This window comes from Adelges cooleyi, unplaced genomic scaffold, assembly GCF_023614345.1.
Source record: "Adelges cooleyi isolate 19-005CV unplaced genomic scaffold, UGA_ACOO_1.1 ACOO_flye_CR_arks_rails_tigmint_CR_PRNA_651, whole genome shotgun sequence".
Classification (NCBI taxonomy): Eukaryota; Metazoa; Arthropoda; class Insecta; order Hemiptera; family Adelgidae; genus Adelges; species Adelges cooleyi.
In genome coordinates, this window is record NW_026096352.1 from 13238067 (window position 1) to 13255549 (window position 17483).

The 17483-nt window shown below is 31.1% G+C and overlaps 3 protein-coding genes across 3 annotated transcripts; 1 reads left to right on the plus strand and 2 right to left on the minus strand.

Moving 5' to 3' along the window:
• Nucleotides 1–380: 380 nt before the first annotated feature.
• On the minus strand, nucleotides 381–5234 carry LOC126844366 (beclin 1-associated autophagy-related key regulator). The gene is made up of 9 exons (XM_050582511.1): nucleotides 4827–5234; nucleotides 4120–4225; nucleotides 3884–3965; nucleotides 2752–2992; nucleotides 2493–2677; nucleotides 2242–2395; nucleotides 2006–2182; nucleotides 1739–1862; nucleotides 381–834 (listed from the first exon to the last, which is right to left on the minus strand). Exons 1-9 carry the CDS (start codon nucleotides 5009–5011, stop codon nucleotides 697–699), a joined length of 1392 nt encoding a protein of 463 aa, XP_050438468.1. The 5' UTR covers nucleotides 5012–5234; the 3' UTR covers nucleotides 381–696.
• Nucleotides 5235–6600: 1366 nt separating this feature from the next.
• LOC126844180 (uncharacterized) lies at nucleotides 6601–11799 on the minus strand. The gene is made up of 5 exons (XM_050582126.1): nucleotides 11119–11799; nucleotides 9437–9770; nucleotides 8299–8370; nucleotides 7565–7654; nucleotides 6601–7503 (listed from the first exon to the last, which is right to left on the minus strand). The coding sequence occupies exons 1-5, from the start codon at nucleotides 11574–11576 to the stop codon at nucleotides 7393–7395; spliced, it is 1065 nt and encodes a 354-aa protein (XP_050438083.1). The 5' UTR covers nucleotides 11577–11799; the 3' UTR covers nucleotides 6601–7392.
• Nucleotides 11800–12609: 810 nt separating this feature from the next.
• On the plus strand, nucleotides 12610–16999 carry LOC126844179 (uncharacterized). Its single transcript, XM_050582125.1, has 2 exons — nucleotides 12610–12735; nucleotides 15536–16999. The coding sequence occupies exons 1-2, from the start codon at nucleotides 12727–12729 to the stop codon at nucleotides 16898–16900; spliced, it is 1374 nt and encodes a 457-aa protein (XP_050438082.1). The 5' UTR covers nucleotides 12610–12726; the 3' UTR covers nucleotides 16901–16999.
• The last annotated feature ends 484 nt before the right edge of the window (nucleotides 17000–17483 follow it).

Here is a 17483-nt window from a genome sequence, read left to right on the forward strand (position 1 = left end):
GTATATTTTGTTAATAACTGGGATTGTCTGATTATAAAAACTCTTTGTTGACATTATACAGAGTATAATGACTTGGATAAAAAAAAAAAATTAAATTGTTGATTACATTTATTTTATTTTTATTTATAAGGTATGTTTAAAAGAATGATTTTTGTATACCCGAAGAAAAAATAAAATTGCCTTAAGGCAAATAAAGTAGAATTTTCTTTTTGGACATTTTATTTTCAACTTCTGAAAGTTGAAAAACAAGGAAATATACTATGAGAGATAATTACTAGAATCTAATAACTGTAATACATTCTTCAGCGTAAAAATGAAAATTTTAACCTTTTTATGAACTCATTTAACAATATTATATATTTACTTAACAATTAGTCATAAAAATTAACATTATGCTAAAATAGATTTGATTTTGTTAATTGCCTATGGCAAAAAGGAACCTTTTAGGTTTGGTTCAAGAGTTTACTACAAGAAAAAAAAATTATTTGGTTCATTTGAATATAAAATAGAGCTTCTCCATAATGTGTTCTGTCATAATATATGTTTAAATCTAAAAAAACTTAAATAGTATTGTATACAAAATAAAACTTATGAATCAAACTAAGTTTGTGCAAATATAATTCTTTTAAAAAATGGATTAAAGAAAATTTGTAAGTATACGCCATTTTATGTAATATTTATATACTGAAGTCAAAATTATCTATTGGTTGTCCATCCACGCCACATTGAGGCTAAACTTGCCGCCGTACTGGCTACGAGGCCTGCTCTGACCACACTGCTGGTTGACTGCAACGATATTTGATTGTGATCAGCCGGGTATTCAACATTAGGAACCTTAAAAAACAAAAAATTTTAGTTTATTAATACTTATGAAATATAAATATACAATTATCAGGCTTCTCAAAACAGCGCTAGGCAAAATATTTATTTAAATTGCTTATTTCAGAAACCTAAACACCAAGAAAACCCCTATGTACTACTTGAGGGGTTTCTGAAATAAACATTCATTGAAGTTAAAAACTAAGTTAGTTTTATGCTTAACGATTTTAATCATATTGTAATAATACAATTTATTCATGATTTTAAATTGAACTTTTATCTTAAACTTATTATTTGAGAATAACAACATTTTAAAAACCATTACCTTGAGCGATTGTTTTAAATTGACTAAATACTGCAATTTTAAGGTAATTTATTTTAATAAAACATTTTGATTTAACATTTAAATTAATTTTAGTGGAATTAGCTGAATACTTGTGACTATGATGATAACACCATAATTTTAGGATCAAATAGCCAGAAAGTAAAAATTAGTACTGAACAACTAATAAAAATGTTAAAAAACATTGGACTACAATAAATAAAACAAAGACCAAACATATGGTAATCACTAAACAGCAATAAATCATGGAGAACTCACATCTCCTACTTCTTGAAACAGTTCTTAATTTCAAGTACCTAGGCGTAGAGATAAATGAAACAAATAACAACCATGAAGAAATTTAAATTTCGGTGATTAAATGCTATTACAGACTATCAATTATCTTCAAATCCAAACATTTATGACTTAAATAAAAAACCACATTTTAAAAGGTAGTAATTAGACTAGTTATTTTGTACACGTATGAAACATTGTTAGTTTTTAATTAGAACAACAATCAATATTGTCTCAAATTTTATTGATCAATTGACACGAGACAATTTCTGTATGACACCTCTAAACAAAGTATATACTCACAGCTTCCCATTCATAATAGTTATCGTCTTCTGAATCAGAATCACCACTGAACGAATACAATTGTACAGCAATTTTTTCCTCAAGTATACTACATATTTTTTTATCAATATTAGCTGGTTCAACTCTAAAAAAAAAAATTTGATAATGAACTATACTTTTTTCAATTAAAAATTATTTATTAAAAGTTGTATTTGTTTATGTTAATTGCCTTTGATAGAATTAATATTCATTAATATACATAGTAAGACTAAGAACATCTAGTATTACCTTCCTAAGTCGCTAATATTTGTGTTGAGCAGTTGAAGTAAATTTTTTAATGTATAATCAGGATGCAATAAATTTGGATTAACATTTTGTGAAAAACATAAATACAAAATATTAGCATTTAAATGGGTGACATATTTTGAAAATTTGATTTCGTTTAATTCATTTCCACAAAATTCGCTAAAAAAAAAAAGGTTAAGAAAAATTTAAAAATTAAAAAAAATTAATAAATTTTATACCTAATATTTTGTCGTCTGGGCAAAAATATATCAAGGAAAAACGATAGTTGTTTTACTAGTTGTGAGGTATATGTTAATGCAGCACTAATTGTACACGCCGGATTGGGTTCGGCAAAAGTTTGATTAAATGCATAATCTTTATTTTTATCTGAAACTGCAAAATCCAAACAAATGAAAAAAAAATTATTATTTGAAACTATAATCTTAATTAACAACTACATTTATTTTAAATATATATATATATTATGAACCCCATTCGTAATATGAAGAATAGTCTCCGTTTGCTGGCAACGTTGGTGCAACAATTTGGTATGCAAGTTCAGTTTGCCTCGACCATTCTTCACAAGTGTCGACCCACTGACCACACACATAAGTCAGCTGAGAAGCTTCGGCAAGGGCGTTGCTCAAACTGTTGTTACTACCCAATTCTTCATTTCTGATAAATTCAAATAATAAACACACAAAATATTATTAGTTGGACATAGCTGCAATCTTATGTTATTTACTCACTGTGAAACTATTGGTTGTACTTCGTTTAAATAGAATATATGAGTCACAAGTTGTTTGATACGCGCACGTATAACATTTTTTAAGTCTGGTCTAATAGTAAGCAATTTGTCTATTTTTTCATTCAAAATAACTTCTTGGCTTTTGGTAAAATCTTCTAGCCGTACCACACGTCTGCCATAACGATCGACTCTTGATTTTTGGCTATCAATTTCTACTTTTAGTTTTTTCAGTAAGCTTTTTTCTATAAATTAAATATAATTTTAAATGTGAATAATTATAAAGACTATCCACATATAAACTTAATAAAAATGTCAGAAAATTGTAATTTTTAATTATTTGATGTGTGTTAAGGAAAAAAATATAAAATTTATATTTAATGATATATATATAATATATTTATAATTGACACTTAAGGTAATGTAAAGTAATACAAAATTCTAAAATATGATTTATTAACCCTAGAACACTAACCCTAATTTTACCTTTTTATTGCTAACCTTTTGTCGAATAATATAATATGTAAATAAATATGTTAAAATGACTGTGATCGTTTTTCTTCTTTAATATAATTATTAAATATAATATTATAAAAAAAAAAATAAAAACATATCATTGTAAATACATTACCTTCTCATCGAAGTTAATAAATATAAGTACAATAATATTTTGTAATATTTTAATCACCCCTTATAACTAACCTGCAGCCTATAGATAAACTAACAGCATGTATTTTGTATGTAATAATGTACATGTATTATTTATCGATTCGACGATGTGGGTTTTGCACAGTCAAAGGTCAATGACTAACTGATAACAGTAGGTCGTTGTATTTTATTATAAAATATATGCAAAAATATAAACAAGAGATAGATGGGGTAGAATAGCATACGACAAAAATGCTTAAAATAGTCAGTATAAAATTATCAGTCTTCGTCGTATTGACGAGTGGTCTAAGGTTAATAAACAATAATGAATGGTGTCGCAGTTTAAAGTTGTTGAAATAGGTATTAAAATTATAAAATCATTTTTTATGAAATAGTAAGAAATTGTGTTTCTCTCCTCTCCTATTTAATATTAATACACAAAAGATACTCATTAGTAATTTATTATAGGAACAAAAATTAAATCTTACTGTCGACAATGGCTTTATTTTTGTCCGATATTGAAAGTTTAAGCAATCTTATTTTTTCTTGCAATATTGAAGTTTCATTTTTCTAAATAACAAAACCAATGCAATAATATTAAAATCTAAATCAATTATGATAGGTAATAATTTATATTGTTATTAATTTATTTATTACATAAATTGTTTAATTAAAATAAATGTTATTTAACGGTAAAGGTTTTATTAACCTTTTTTATACATACTTTTAATATAATATGATGTTTTTTCGAGTATATTCTAGTACAATCGGTTTTTAATGACTCGCAACTGTAGACAATACTATTATATTTTAATTGTTTCTTTGAAAATCTGTAAAGTATTAATTTAAAATACCATTAGAATTATTCATATTAACTAAGTGGATTCAAATTCATGGAAAAAATGGACTCTTTCATTTATCATTAATAAATAATAGCTAAATATATGGGTTTCAATTATTTTTAGTTTAAATTATATATATTTGGTTTATTGTTGGTAACATAAATGGTAGTGTTATATTATTTAACTTTTCAATGACATTTTTACGATAGAAAGCAAATGAAACATCATAAATAAAATATTATACATAAGTCAAAAGGAATATGCTGACTAAAAGGTTAAACGTTATATTGGAACATTATCTTGCCACCAGCTATTCTATACTGAATTCCCCTTCTCCAACCGACTTTTAATATGTAAATGTTTATTTCCATCATATTAAAATGCCATTTTAAATTAAACTGCAAAACATCAAGTGGTAATTAATATTTTTATTTTATTTTGTGTGATTGGTAGCTAAATTCATTCAGGTGTATACTGAATGCAATTTTTGCATGCTACGGATTTATTGAAAAATCGTAACTCCAGTTTACAAAAGTTTTATAATAAACGACACAATAACATTTTACTTGGATATTTGAAGAACACTCACTTGCCCTTATCGATCAAGGAATGCCCAAAATCGCCAGTGCTCACACAATTCTGGCAATGAAAGGTTTTTTGGAAATGTCGACACATGGGACACTGCTCTGTACCACAATACCACTTCTGATTGTTTTTTGGTACATTATAAATGGTTGTTCGAGAAATACTTCCCCGACTTACTGGATAATCCATAAGTCACAAATCCAATGCAAAATAAACTTGAAAGTAGCGGAAGTGTATTACTGTTTAGTAAATAAATAACCACAACCAAGTTATCCAGTTTTTATGAACCTAAGTGTAGAAACTAGAAAATAAATATTTAAAACTAAAAGAACACAAATAATTATAAATTATAATAAGTAATAACGTTGATTAACCAGTAATGATTAAAAATAATTGAATTGAATGATATAAAAATCAAAACAAAAATTTAATATTATTATTTCATAATGTTATCAAGCCATATATAAATCAGCTGTTCGATGTACCTTTGTTCAAGGTTTTTCGACTGATAACAACTATCGGAAATCAGAATATTCATATAACTAATAACCTAGTACATACATATTTATTTTTTATTATTTCCCACTATTGTATAATAAATATTTTAATTGAAGCACTTTTGCTGTTGTAAATATTGTAATTGGAGAAAAAGCTAAACATATTTATATAGATAAACCATTGATTAAAAATTAACATATACATGGATAGTCCACAGGCACGGGCGTATGAATTATGAAAGAAGGCAACCTTTATGATAACAAAACGGATACATTTGAATGATTAATGTAGGCACGCGTTCAAAATTAGGTTGCCAAAAAAGTGAATAGCGTAAAAGGTCTATTTATCTGTAGCTATGATATAAATACAAAATTTGCTTTTGCAAATAACTCTATAAATAAAAAGTGCATCATTTGCGTTGCGCTTGATGAAATCGTAAAATACGAGTAAATGAATACTGCCAGTATAAAAAAAGTTATAGTGAGGTGAGATTATTGTTTTTGGAACAAAAGCGAGTTAATTAATCTAAATTTGTTATCGGTTCATGTACAGTAGCCAAAATTGCTATAATGAAAGGTAATACTGTGTTTATAATTTTCTCAAAAATAAAGGTTAAAATTTGTAATAGGTAGACAACATAATATAGTAGTAGTTAGGTATATATATATAATTAATAATTGATATTTGAAGGAGAAATTGACTCGGCCGTACATAGTTGGACAATCACTTGATATTAGAACATACACGACAAAAACATAATTATTTCTAGTATACTATGTATAATTATTATTTATTATATTATTATATAGGACACAGGCCACAGCAATAATAACTTTAAATGTATACTATTATCTACTATAGTGTATAATACATTTCTGCGTGGGCAGAAATAGTAATCGTTTGGTCTACCACTTGATTATGTGTCAGCGTTAATCGTTGTAATATTAAAATAATCAAATTAAAAATGGTTACAAGTTCGTGACAGTAAAATATAATGTGTAATACATACAGATCAGTACCCAACCTGTTGTGGCAGTTTCAAAACTTTTTAACTTCTATACAGATACTGCAGACTCAGACTAAAACTATAAAATATATTTCAGTAATACATTACAAAAATCAAAATTAATTAATAATATATTTTAAAATTGTATTTGTTCATAATATTGCTTGTCGTATAATAGGTTAACCGTAAATATAATAAATACTATAATATATGTCTTAAAAACATAGCGACTATCAACAAATTTGAAATTGTACACCTAATATTTACCTTATTAGCAAACTATGAACAACAACTAAATATTAAGAAAACAAGAACTAGGCAAATACTCAAAACAAAGTAATAGCTACATAAATGCTCGTTTGTGGAAAGGAATTGACTGTTAAAACGTTAAAGTAGATTCTCCCGGTAGCTACTTCTTAAAGGGTTTTTTTAATAATTTTTTTCCTTTTTTAAAGACGTTTTGTGTCTATATTTGCATACGGTCTAGAGAAAAATAATCAATAATGTATTTTTCAAAAAGTTATAGTGTGTTGTACTTTTAAGTTAATCACTATAATATCGACTTTTAGATTGTTTGTTTGATTTTTATATTAAATATATCATGGAAAATCACATTAAGTAAATTAGTGGGTATTCGTATTGAATAGGAATATATTGAAATTTATTATGATATATACTCAATGGTATAGGTTAGGTTAGTGCAAGTGTAATAAATTGTTATATCGTTAATCTGTGTAATATTTTGTTATTTTATATAACACCTACACAGTGCGCTGCACGGATATGTTTGCAAGTATGCTTGTGTGAGTATAAATTGCCTAATCCATTAGCCGTTATAAGCAGTGTATGTATGGCCAGTAATTTAGTTGTTTATAAGTGATGGGTAACTAAATTAAATAATTGAGTTGAGTTTTTTTTTAATGGTATAAATCTATAAATTATAAATGTATTATTTTTTCACATTCGATATTCTCAAGTGGTTTAAGTCAAAACCAAACGAAGTAGGTATTGTGTATTTTCCCGTTCGAATCGATTATATTGTCATCGAGTTGGTGTTTGACAAGTTTCAGTTGTTGCTCTCCGTGGTCGTAGTAGTTTCATTAAGCTTTACCATACTGTCGGGCGAAGATCTAAATTGTACGAGAATCAAGAGATAGGTGGAAATAGAACCCATAAGCTGTAATTTAATAATTGACTCGAATAAATAACAAACTGTGTACATTTTTCGGTACACTTACCGAGACGAATTTTTCAAAGTCAATGCGTATAAACCCGTAAATGATAAATTCCGTTTTAAGGTCTAACATCTCCAAAATAAATAACTGTACCTGAAAAAAATAACACACGTAAGCAAATAACTGTGACCTAGAGAGTTTTATAATATTATACTATAGTTATTGGTAAAATTGTGATCCGTTAAAATACAAAAAAAAAATTGGTTTCAAAAGATGGTCTTTGACTTAGTATTTGTAGTATAACCGCAAACACCTTAAAACCTGATCACACTACTGGTTTTTGGATATAATTTATTTTATAAGGGGTGCCTCAGGATTTTTTTCGGTGGGGCACTAGAATTGTCGTAATCGCATGACGTTTTTTTTATAGTATTCCAAAATCGATATTTATCAATTTTAATAATCAATATTTATCGACACGTCTCGGCAATACGATAAAAAATTGTCGCTATACCTTTAATAGAGAAAAAAAAGTTTTGTTAAAGGATTTTTTAAGAAAAATAAACTCATGAAAATGATAAAAATGCACAAAAGGATGAAAGTTCAAAGTTAAATAGTTTTTCAGGAAACTTCTTCTAACAAATTATCAAAAAAAAAGTCAAATCATCACCATATTGTGCCTAAGTGAGTACAAAAACGGCGGCAAATTTTAAGTGCAAGCACCAGTTTGGGGGGGGGGGGATTATAGCCTCCCTCTTGGACGCGCTTATGCTTCTTGGTGTAATATGTATACTTACTTTTTTTCTAGCATAACTCGATAGATAAAATTCATTAACTTTTTGTTGAAGCGTTATGGAAATTTGATTTGCCTGAAAAATTGATAACCAAAAACCACAAAATATTATGATCCATTTTAATCCACTTACAATTATTATTACATATATACAGATTGCTGTATAGAAATATCTGATATTTTTTATTAAAATAATTTTGCAATATTTATTTTTGGAGACACTAGTTTAATATGTTATTTTACAATATTCAAATTTGTATTTATTAAATTATTTTCCAGAACACTATCAAATTATAAATCTTAAATGGTGATGTATACTTTTAATTGAATTTTTTAATTTTTGAGAATAATTTGCTCGAAATTTTGACTAGTCTATAACCAGTTTTGGATAATTACCTACGCGATATAGTAATGCGCGCAGATAAAAATAATACTACACTCCGTCATACATTTTAAACTTTAAAAGTAATTATTCAAAATCGGTTAACGACCAGTCAACATTTTCAGCAAATTATTCTTAATTTAAAAAAATACGTTAAATTAAATATAATATACGTTACCATTTAAGTTTCAAAAGTCGATAGGGCTCTGGAAAATACCAGAAAAAGATTAACATTTAGTGATTTAAAAATATGTATATTTAAAATAACATAAATAAAAAGTAAAACTGCAATTATTATTTTCCAAGGAAATGAGTGCCTTACGTTAAATTGATAATAACAATTATTTTAATTTATTTTTAACAAAAACGATTTTCATCCGAGCAATGGGTTCTGCTCGTGGGCGAATTCGTAGAAAACCCCACTGCTAAGTGCTAATACAATTGAAAATTGTTTCAATCAAATATCGATGGTGACACGGCAAAAGGGTCTAAGCGACAAGGCTTATTACTATTGGTTAGAACAGTTAAATATTGTATTTTTTTTTTTAATTTAATAGAGAACAGAAAATATTGTAAACAATTTTTTAGCGTTTTAGTAAAATCACAAAAAAACGTTTAGTGGCTATCCTGAAAGCTATGAAATATGTCGCTTAGACCCTTTTGTCGTGTCACCATCGATATTATGTTATGTATCCAAACAAGGTTTACAAGGTTTGTACCAAACATGTGGTATCGTTTTTGGGTTAACTCGTATATTTACCTGTTCAGCAGTTGTGTAACACGCGTTCACCATAAAGTACAATTGAAACGCCCGCACTATCGACTCGTACAGACAGGACAATGTGATATAAAACGAATCAATTTTATCAGACATCAGTTGGTTGAATGCCGTGAGCATCATAAAAGTTATCCCGTACATGTTGCCGGCAATGTTCAAAAACAGCTGAGTCTGAAACACTTGCATGATCATTATGCAAGCGTCGCGGATATCAATGTAGGCTGATCGTATGGTGGAAATGTCGTTTCCCACGTAAACGTACGGGGCCGTCAAACCGTACAAATTCTCGACCCGAGTGTTCAGTGCTTTCAATAACCTTTAACCAAAAGCAGCAATAGATCAGCTGGGACAGGTAAAATCGTAATAATACCCATTCAACTTTTTTGTGGCAGTTTTTATCAATATTAAAAAAAAAAGTCTTTGAGCAGCGGTAGTGCTCTCCGATCTTGGCGATATACCAAAATACAAAGGGCCCAGGGGTTCTACCAGAAGAGCACGTGGCCAAAAGGCTTGTGTTCACCACGTTTGCAGAACTACATGTTTTGTATAATTTACCTGTAATAAGTTTGGTAGTAGAACACCTAAAAAAATCCGCAAATAATTTGCCAGGATTGTATAGCGACAGAGCCTATGAAATAGTTTTTAATTATCACAACCTAACAAGGAACTACATAAGTTGGAGGGCACGATTTTAAAAGTTTACGGTAAAAAAATGTAAATCAACACCCATATCAAGTATTTTCGAAAATTCAAGGAACTCGAGAAAACCCGACTCGAATAAATCATTATAATACAATATTCAAATATTTTGGTTGTTTATAGATTTTTTACTAATATTGAATAACTCTGGATGTCTTATGGACTCTACAAGTCCAACTTATTAAAAGATTTGGTACAGGCCCGAAAAAATCTTAGCTTTGAGAAAGCGCATCTCTGAAGAGTCTGATCCGTTTTAGCATAAAAATACATTTAAACAAAATAAAAGACCAAAACGTTGTCTACATTTTGATAAGGTTATTTTTTTTAAAGAAATGTCGGCTTAAGTTTGAGACTTTGTAAAAATTAAAATTAAATGTCTTATAACCTAATTTTTAATAACTTTTTCAAAACTCATTCTAGTCAAAATAGAATTTTGTATGGATGTAGTTATACGCTAAAACTGCTTAGTTCCTTAGAATGGGACATCTCTCGAACCATGTTTTTGTACAATAAAGGCTAAACAGCTACGGTGTATGATTTAGAAACGAATATTAAGTCATCGTGGATTTCTTTTCTTTATAAACATTTTACCGAAAATAAAGTTTTATCATGAAATTATCTACATTTTTAAAAATTTACAAGCTTCTTACAAGATTAAACATTTTGATGATTTCCGTGTAACGGTTTAGTTGAATGGTATTGTTGGAAATCTAAGGGGGAGGGGGCTATTTAAGTATACTCAAAACTCTGTTAACTTTAATTGGGATCGTTTAACTGGTCGTATTTAATAAATATATTGTTAAAAAATAAAATAAAAAATGTAGAAATTTTTAACAGCGCCGAGCTTAAGTTCTAAGGTTTTTAAAACCCCGAAATTCTCCCTATAAATTTCCTTTGATGACTCAACGAGCGTCGGGGGTTTTCAGTAATTTTCGAGTTTTCTCGATCCACAGCTTTAGACTGACCTCTTTGCCAATACCACATGGTCGATAAACAAATTGATCACGTAGCAATTGACGGTCACTGCTATGGTCCGCGTCAACACCGCCGCGGTCACCTTGTACCAACCGCCGTCCACTTGATCCGACACCTGTGCCCACTTAAGGTACGTGTACCCGATGATCGTAACGATGACCCACGTGTATCTGTGACAGTCTACGCTTTGCTGTCCCTGCGCGCCCGGAATGCCGTCGGCCGCCGCGGGACACATGGTGTGCCGGACCTGTCTCAGTCGACTCACCTGTAGCGCGGTTAGGTACAAACTGGCCAAGCTTGACACGTTGGCGATTAACGTTTGCAGTCTGGTCGTCAAGTCTTCGTCGGTTATGGGCCAACTGTTCTTAACGAGCGACACGATCACATCAGCCACCGAATACATTTGCAACGTCAAAAGTCCGAATAATATCGCCTTTGGACCGTCCATGATGGGTGGGTGACACGCCGTGTTTAGGGCCGTTGACGACCTTTGTTTTTAGAACACGGGTGAACGCAGAGAAAATGCCTAGACAAAACCCGAAGAACTGTCGTCGCACGAAAAACACGGGATAAATTATTTTGAATGAGAAAGACAATAGAAATGATTGTAATCATTCAGATAAGTCAAAGTGGTTTCTGTTGTTGTGTAGACTCTCAAAAATTGTATGTTCTAAAGCACAATGACGTGTTGACCCTCGCGATGGCAAGGGAGGAAACACGTCGACAATGATAACAATAATAATTATAATAATACGCTATGCCGGCCGCGAAAATCCTTAACACGTCTCCGTCCACGACAGTTATTCTTATGGCACTGAGGGCTCTTCCGCTTTCTAAAGTTGCCGCGACGCCATGATATTTATTGTACCTACATAATAATAATAATAATATAATATAATTATTATAATATTCGTTCGACTTTGAACAAACAGCGCGTGTAACAGCGTATAAAAGCCACTCGAATCGTTATTGATCATCCTCAAGCGCGTTGAAGGCTGGCCGGGCACGACAAGTGACAGCTGCTGCTATACACATAGAAAGTCCTCGAAATTGCTCTTTTATTGTGGTCGCGACTTGTTCAAACGTCCCAAGGTCCTCTTTACCGCTTTTTTTTTTTTTTTTTACAAGTCGAACCATTTCGGGTGCACAATGTATACCTGCGCTGCCGGACCGGTGTTGGAAAAAAAAATAGGTACATTTGAATGAATGACAGGCCACCGTTGCACTATGCTCCGAGTATGATGTAACTATCGTTTGTGACGACTGCAGCAGTGGCATATTATTATCATCGTGTGTGTGTGTGTGTGTATGTATAGCTATTGTGTGCGTCGGTGGTCGAGAGGTATACCCTCGGAGATGCGAAAGGTTGAATGATATCATTTTTCGGCAGGAAAGAAGGTCAGACCTCCGGTCTTCGGCCACTTTATCCGGATATTCCGCGTTTGTCGGCAAGTATATAACGCCAGTCGTCTATGCACTGAACACGGCCAGTTTACGATTTGTGCTTTCAACTGTCGGACTGATTTTTGTTTTTGTTTCACAATAAACCGTTCCTTGGACGTTTTCAACCCAACAGAACGTGGACGCAAATCTCCACGATGGCAAAGGTAAGACGGCTTTTTAAAGTTTTAACGTTCCAAAACCGCTGATGTTCTATAATAATACTTCACTAATATGAGCTACTAAGTAACCTAGTGTCTGGGTCGAGTTCAACATGAAACCACGTTTGAACATTTTTTTACACCCTCAAATTTTCAATTTATTGTCAACACCCGTCAGTCTTGTGAATACTGGTGTCAGGTGTAACAAAAATAAGGGTATAAATAAATTTTCAAACACGGTTTCATGTTGGTCTCATCAACTAGATCTACAACCAGCACAAGATCATTTGAAAGTTCAGAATTACTGTGGCATCATGTAATAAGTAGATAAATGTTTTATGTTATTGATGAATAAAATACATTGAAAAAAATTATAAAATTATCAATAATATTAACTGTGTAGGTTGCCATTAGAAATTTAAATGATAATAGTAGATATGTAAAATATGTAAATATTAATTTCATACAACCAAATACACAGATAGGTAAAATAAGCTATATGTGTTATATTAAATACTAGTGTAATAATTAAAAAAAAACTATTTTAAAGGAAATTTTGAAAACAAAAATAAAAACTTCACAGTTTATAAATTACAATTTATGACTAGGCTATATGCAAGTTAAAGATTCACAATAAATTAAGTTGAACGAAATATTATCGATTATATCGGCACTCAATTCTGCTCTCAATTGGGCCACATATTTTCTCTAGCGTGTCTTTTAAATCTAAAATCTTTTAAATTCTATACATATGTTTTTTTAAGCTGAATTCAAAATCTAAATTTTGTCTCAAAATGAATGTACAGCTTTTATTATTAATATAATTTTTTTTGAAACGCAAAAGAACGACAAAATCTAGAAAAATTTTATTTTGTTTTGTAATTTGGTTAGATACAACTTTAATGGTGATAATACATTCATCTGTTGAATTCGGATTCCACAAAAAAAATCGTACAAAATGTATAAATTTTTGTTTTTGTTTAAAAAATACTACTAAATCATAAATTTAAAACTAACTATATTTATAAAAAAAGAAAATTCAACTTATTATATACAAACGCCGGACTATTTTACAAAAAAAAACCCCAGATTTAGCTGAAAATACGCAAAAAAGAAAAATTGCATAATTAAATTTCTTACAAATGACATATTTTATAAATAAAAAGTTTGAAAAAATGATAAATTAAAAATAAATTTCGAAAATTATAATGCATTGTGCATATATGCTTTATTGTTTTAACTAAAAAAAATAAATCCTGATTAAAGCAATTTTTTTTTATTAATGTTTGGTATTGGCGCATAAAACAAAATCTTTATGATAACATGTATAACTGAAAAAGTACAGAGTAATAATTAATTTTAATAAGTATCTACTTTAATTTCATTCGGACTGATCCGTCTATTCATGTTAGCCAGCCATTAAACTTTATACATCTACATGTCATAAGTACCTTTTACCGACAATAGCACCACTTTATTTAATCGCCTTTCATTAATCAGTTTTTTTTTCTCACACTTGCTGAATATTCTAAATCTATTGCGGCTTGTTTATTCCTTACGTATAGGTTTAACTTTACAAACCTTTCTGTTTCATTCAAAACTAGTCAGCTTTCTTATTTAATATTTTCTAGAAGTAACACGACACATTTAACTGTGTTATTTGTAACGTACTTATTTTTAAAATAATATTATTTTATTAATCGTAATTGATTGTTAAAAATACCGTTTAGTCATATTAATTATCACCAAACATTTTCTCTTGTTGTAATTAATGTAATTATTAAAACTATCTATTATTGTAATGAACCATCGGTAAGATTTATAATTTTGTATTGAAAATGTTTTAATCGTATTTATTTTCAACCCTTTCTATTAGTTTAGTACGTTAGTCGTTAAACATTTTGTAGGTATAATTACCTATTTAGGTTATTTGATAATTACATGTTTCCTTTACGATTAACTTGTATGAGTTTTTATTGCATAATTTTACTACACTTTAATTGAATAACTAAACGCTAATTATTACTCGACGTCTCGACGGTTTAATTAAACCTTAATCACGATTTTGTATAGGTAGACCGGTAGACATAGTAATTGTTATATAAAAATGAATAACAATTATATAGACTATGATTATCCAGTTAACTAGAGTTGTTTTCTTTAATAGTAATTGCAATATGCTCAACTGACAGCATTAAAAAACGTATCATACACGGCGTACTACATAATATTGAGAAGTGCTAATTTAATTTTTTTTTAATTACACTGTATGTAAAGTATAATATTTTTCTGCTTAGCATCTAAGTTAAAAATATAACTTTGCTAAATATGATTTACTATTCAGGCATTTTTGTTTAAATGTATTTATTATTTCGAATATATTTGTTGCGTATTGCCCAACCGTACAGTTAACATGTCAGCCACTGGCCACACGATTCCACTACACGTAGGTAAGCGTAACCCAGTACTTTCATTCGCAATAATATATATTTGCATTCATAAGGCCCCCGCATTCATTTTTTCCTAAACGTTTTTATTTGTGTAACATATACGATGTAAGCTGAAGAATACAATACACCTTTAGGTAATGGCTATAGTCGTACAGACAAAATAATATGAACAATATATTCAAATGCAAGTGATTGGTACATAATCAATATTCTCGGTTTTTTTTTTCTTAAAATTGTTTAACCGGATTGTTCAATTTACAAGTCGTATTCGTAGGTATCGTGATACGGGTATAACTGAATATCCCTCATTACTTAATTGTTATACTTAATCAGAACACTATTTTTTTTTTTTACAGAAATTACTTATTGTGGTTACCTTGATGCGGTTTTGCATATGTCAGCAGTACGGACAACCAGGAGGTCAAGACGGTTACTCGTCCTCGGGATCGAATAAATATGGTGCGTCTGGAAAGCAACCAGGATCTAATGGAGCTAACGGATTACAAGGCCAAGGACTGGGCGGACAAAATGGATATGGTAACAGCCGAGGTCCGGGAAGTCAAGACGGTGGCATATCAGGCTCCTCTGGCTGTGGTCCCGACGATAACAATGTCGGTGGAAATTTTGGAAGTGAAATAGGTGGCGGCAGTGGAGGATACGGAGGAAACAGTGGAGGATTTGGTCAAGGTGCCAGTGGTGGAGGTTATGGCGGTAGAAACGGTGGTGCGAGTAATGGAGGAAGTGCAGGGCACAGCAGTGGGGGCAACGGTTTAGGTGGAAATGGAGGTTATGGCAACAACAGGAACGGTGCAGGGGGTAACGGAGGTAGTGCGGGGTACAACAGTGGAAGTAATGGGCTTGGAGGAAATAGTGGTTACGGTGGCAATAGAAACGGTCTTGGAGGCAGTGGAGGTTATGGCAATGGTGGTAGTAGTTTTGGTGGAGCCGGTGGAGCCGGAGGATATGGCAGTGAAAACGCTGGCGGCTCCGGAGGTGTTGGAGCACAACACAGTGGTAATGGAGGTAGCGGAGGATATGGCAGTGGAAGTGGTGGTCAAGGAGGTAATAGTGGATTGGGGGGTAACTATGGTCAAGGAGGTAATGGTGGATTCGGAGGTAACGCCGGTAGTGGAGGTTTTGAAAGGCACGACAGTGGAAATGGTGGAAACTATGGCCAAGGGGGAAATAGTGGATCTGGAGGTAACTATGGTCAAGGGGGTAATGGTGGATCTGGAGGTAACTATGGTCAAGGGGGTAATGGTGGATTTGGAGGTAATTCTGGTGGTGGAGGTTTTGGAGGACCCAATGGTGCAAGTACAAATCCCAATCAAAATGCTCCACCTGCTGCTAAAGTGAGTTTTAACAGCTACTTTGGTAGCTCTGGACGAGGTGGACGAGGCCAATCCGATGGACCTAACGGTTTCGGCTCGCGCAATGGTGGTTCTTCCTTTGGAAATCAAAACCGTGGTGGAACTGGAGCTGGGGCCTACGACAACCAATCTGGCGGAGGATCAGAGTCATACGGCAATCAATCCGGCGGAAATTCATTTGGCGGTCCAAATGGAGGTAACTCAGGTTCATATGGCGGTTCTTCTGGAGGCGGACAGTATGGAAGTGACGCCAGTGGCGCAAGCGCTGGAGCTAGACAATATGGTGGAAGCGGAAGAGGTTCGAATGGAGGTAACTCCGGACCGTCTGGTTCAAGTGGAAATGGCTATTAAGCAAACGGATCGAAAATTTCTATTTTTAAATTATTTGTAAATTAATATTTATTTTATGTAAGACAACATTTTATAAATGTTTTAATAAATTCTATGTAAACGAACACAATTTCATGTCAACTCATTTTACAGAAAAAAAAAACTACCCATTGCATATTGAGCAGCATTTACATAAATTGAAACTACGGTACCTCAATACTATATTTAATAGGGTTAAGTGTTAACTGTTATAATGATTATAAGATATACAATAATATTTATTGTATATCTTATAAGTTATAGCAAAAAGTTTTTTTTTTTAATTGATAATTATTATTAATTTAAAAATAAAACCTTTATAAGTTCATAAAAAATTGTATCAATGCAAAGCTGTAAAATACGGTACATAAAATACCTTACCGTTGATTTAATTTAAGTGGGCGACATTTATATGTGGATGCCATTGCTTTTTTGTAGTTTTTCCATTATAAAATTTGGTAGTGCAAGTAAAAAACAATTATGAAGGGGCTGAAAATCCCTTCATAACAGTATGTTGTATATTTATAATTGGGATATTCCAAGTCAATACGTACCCCATTTGACT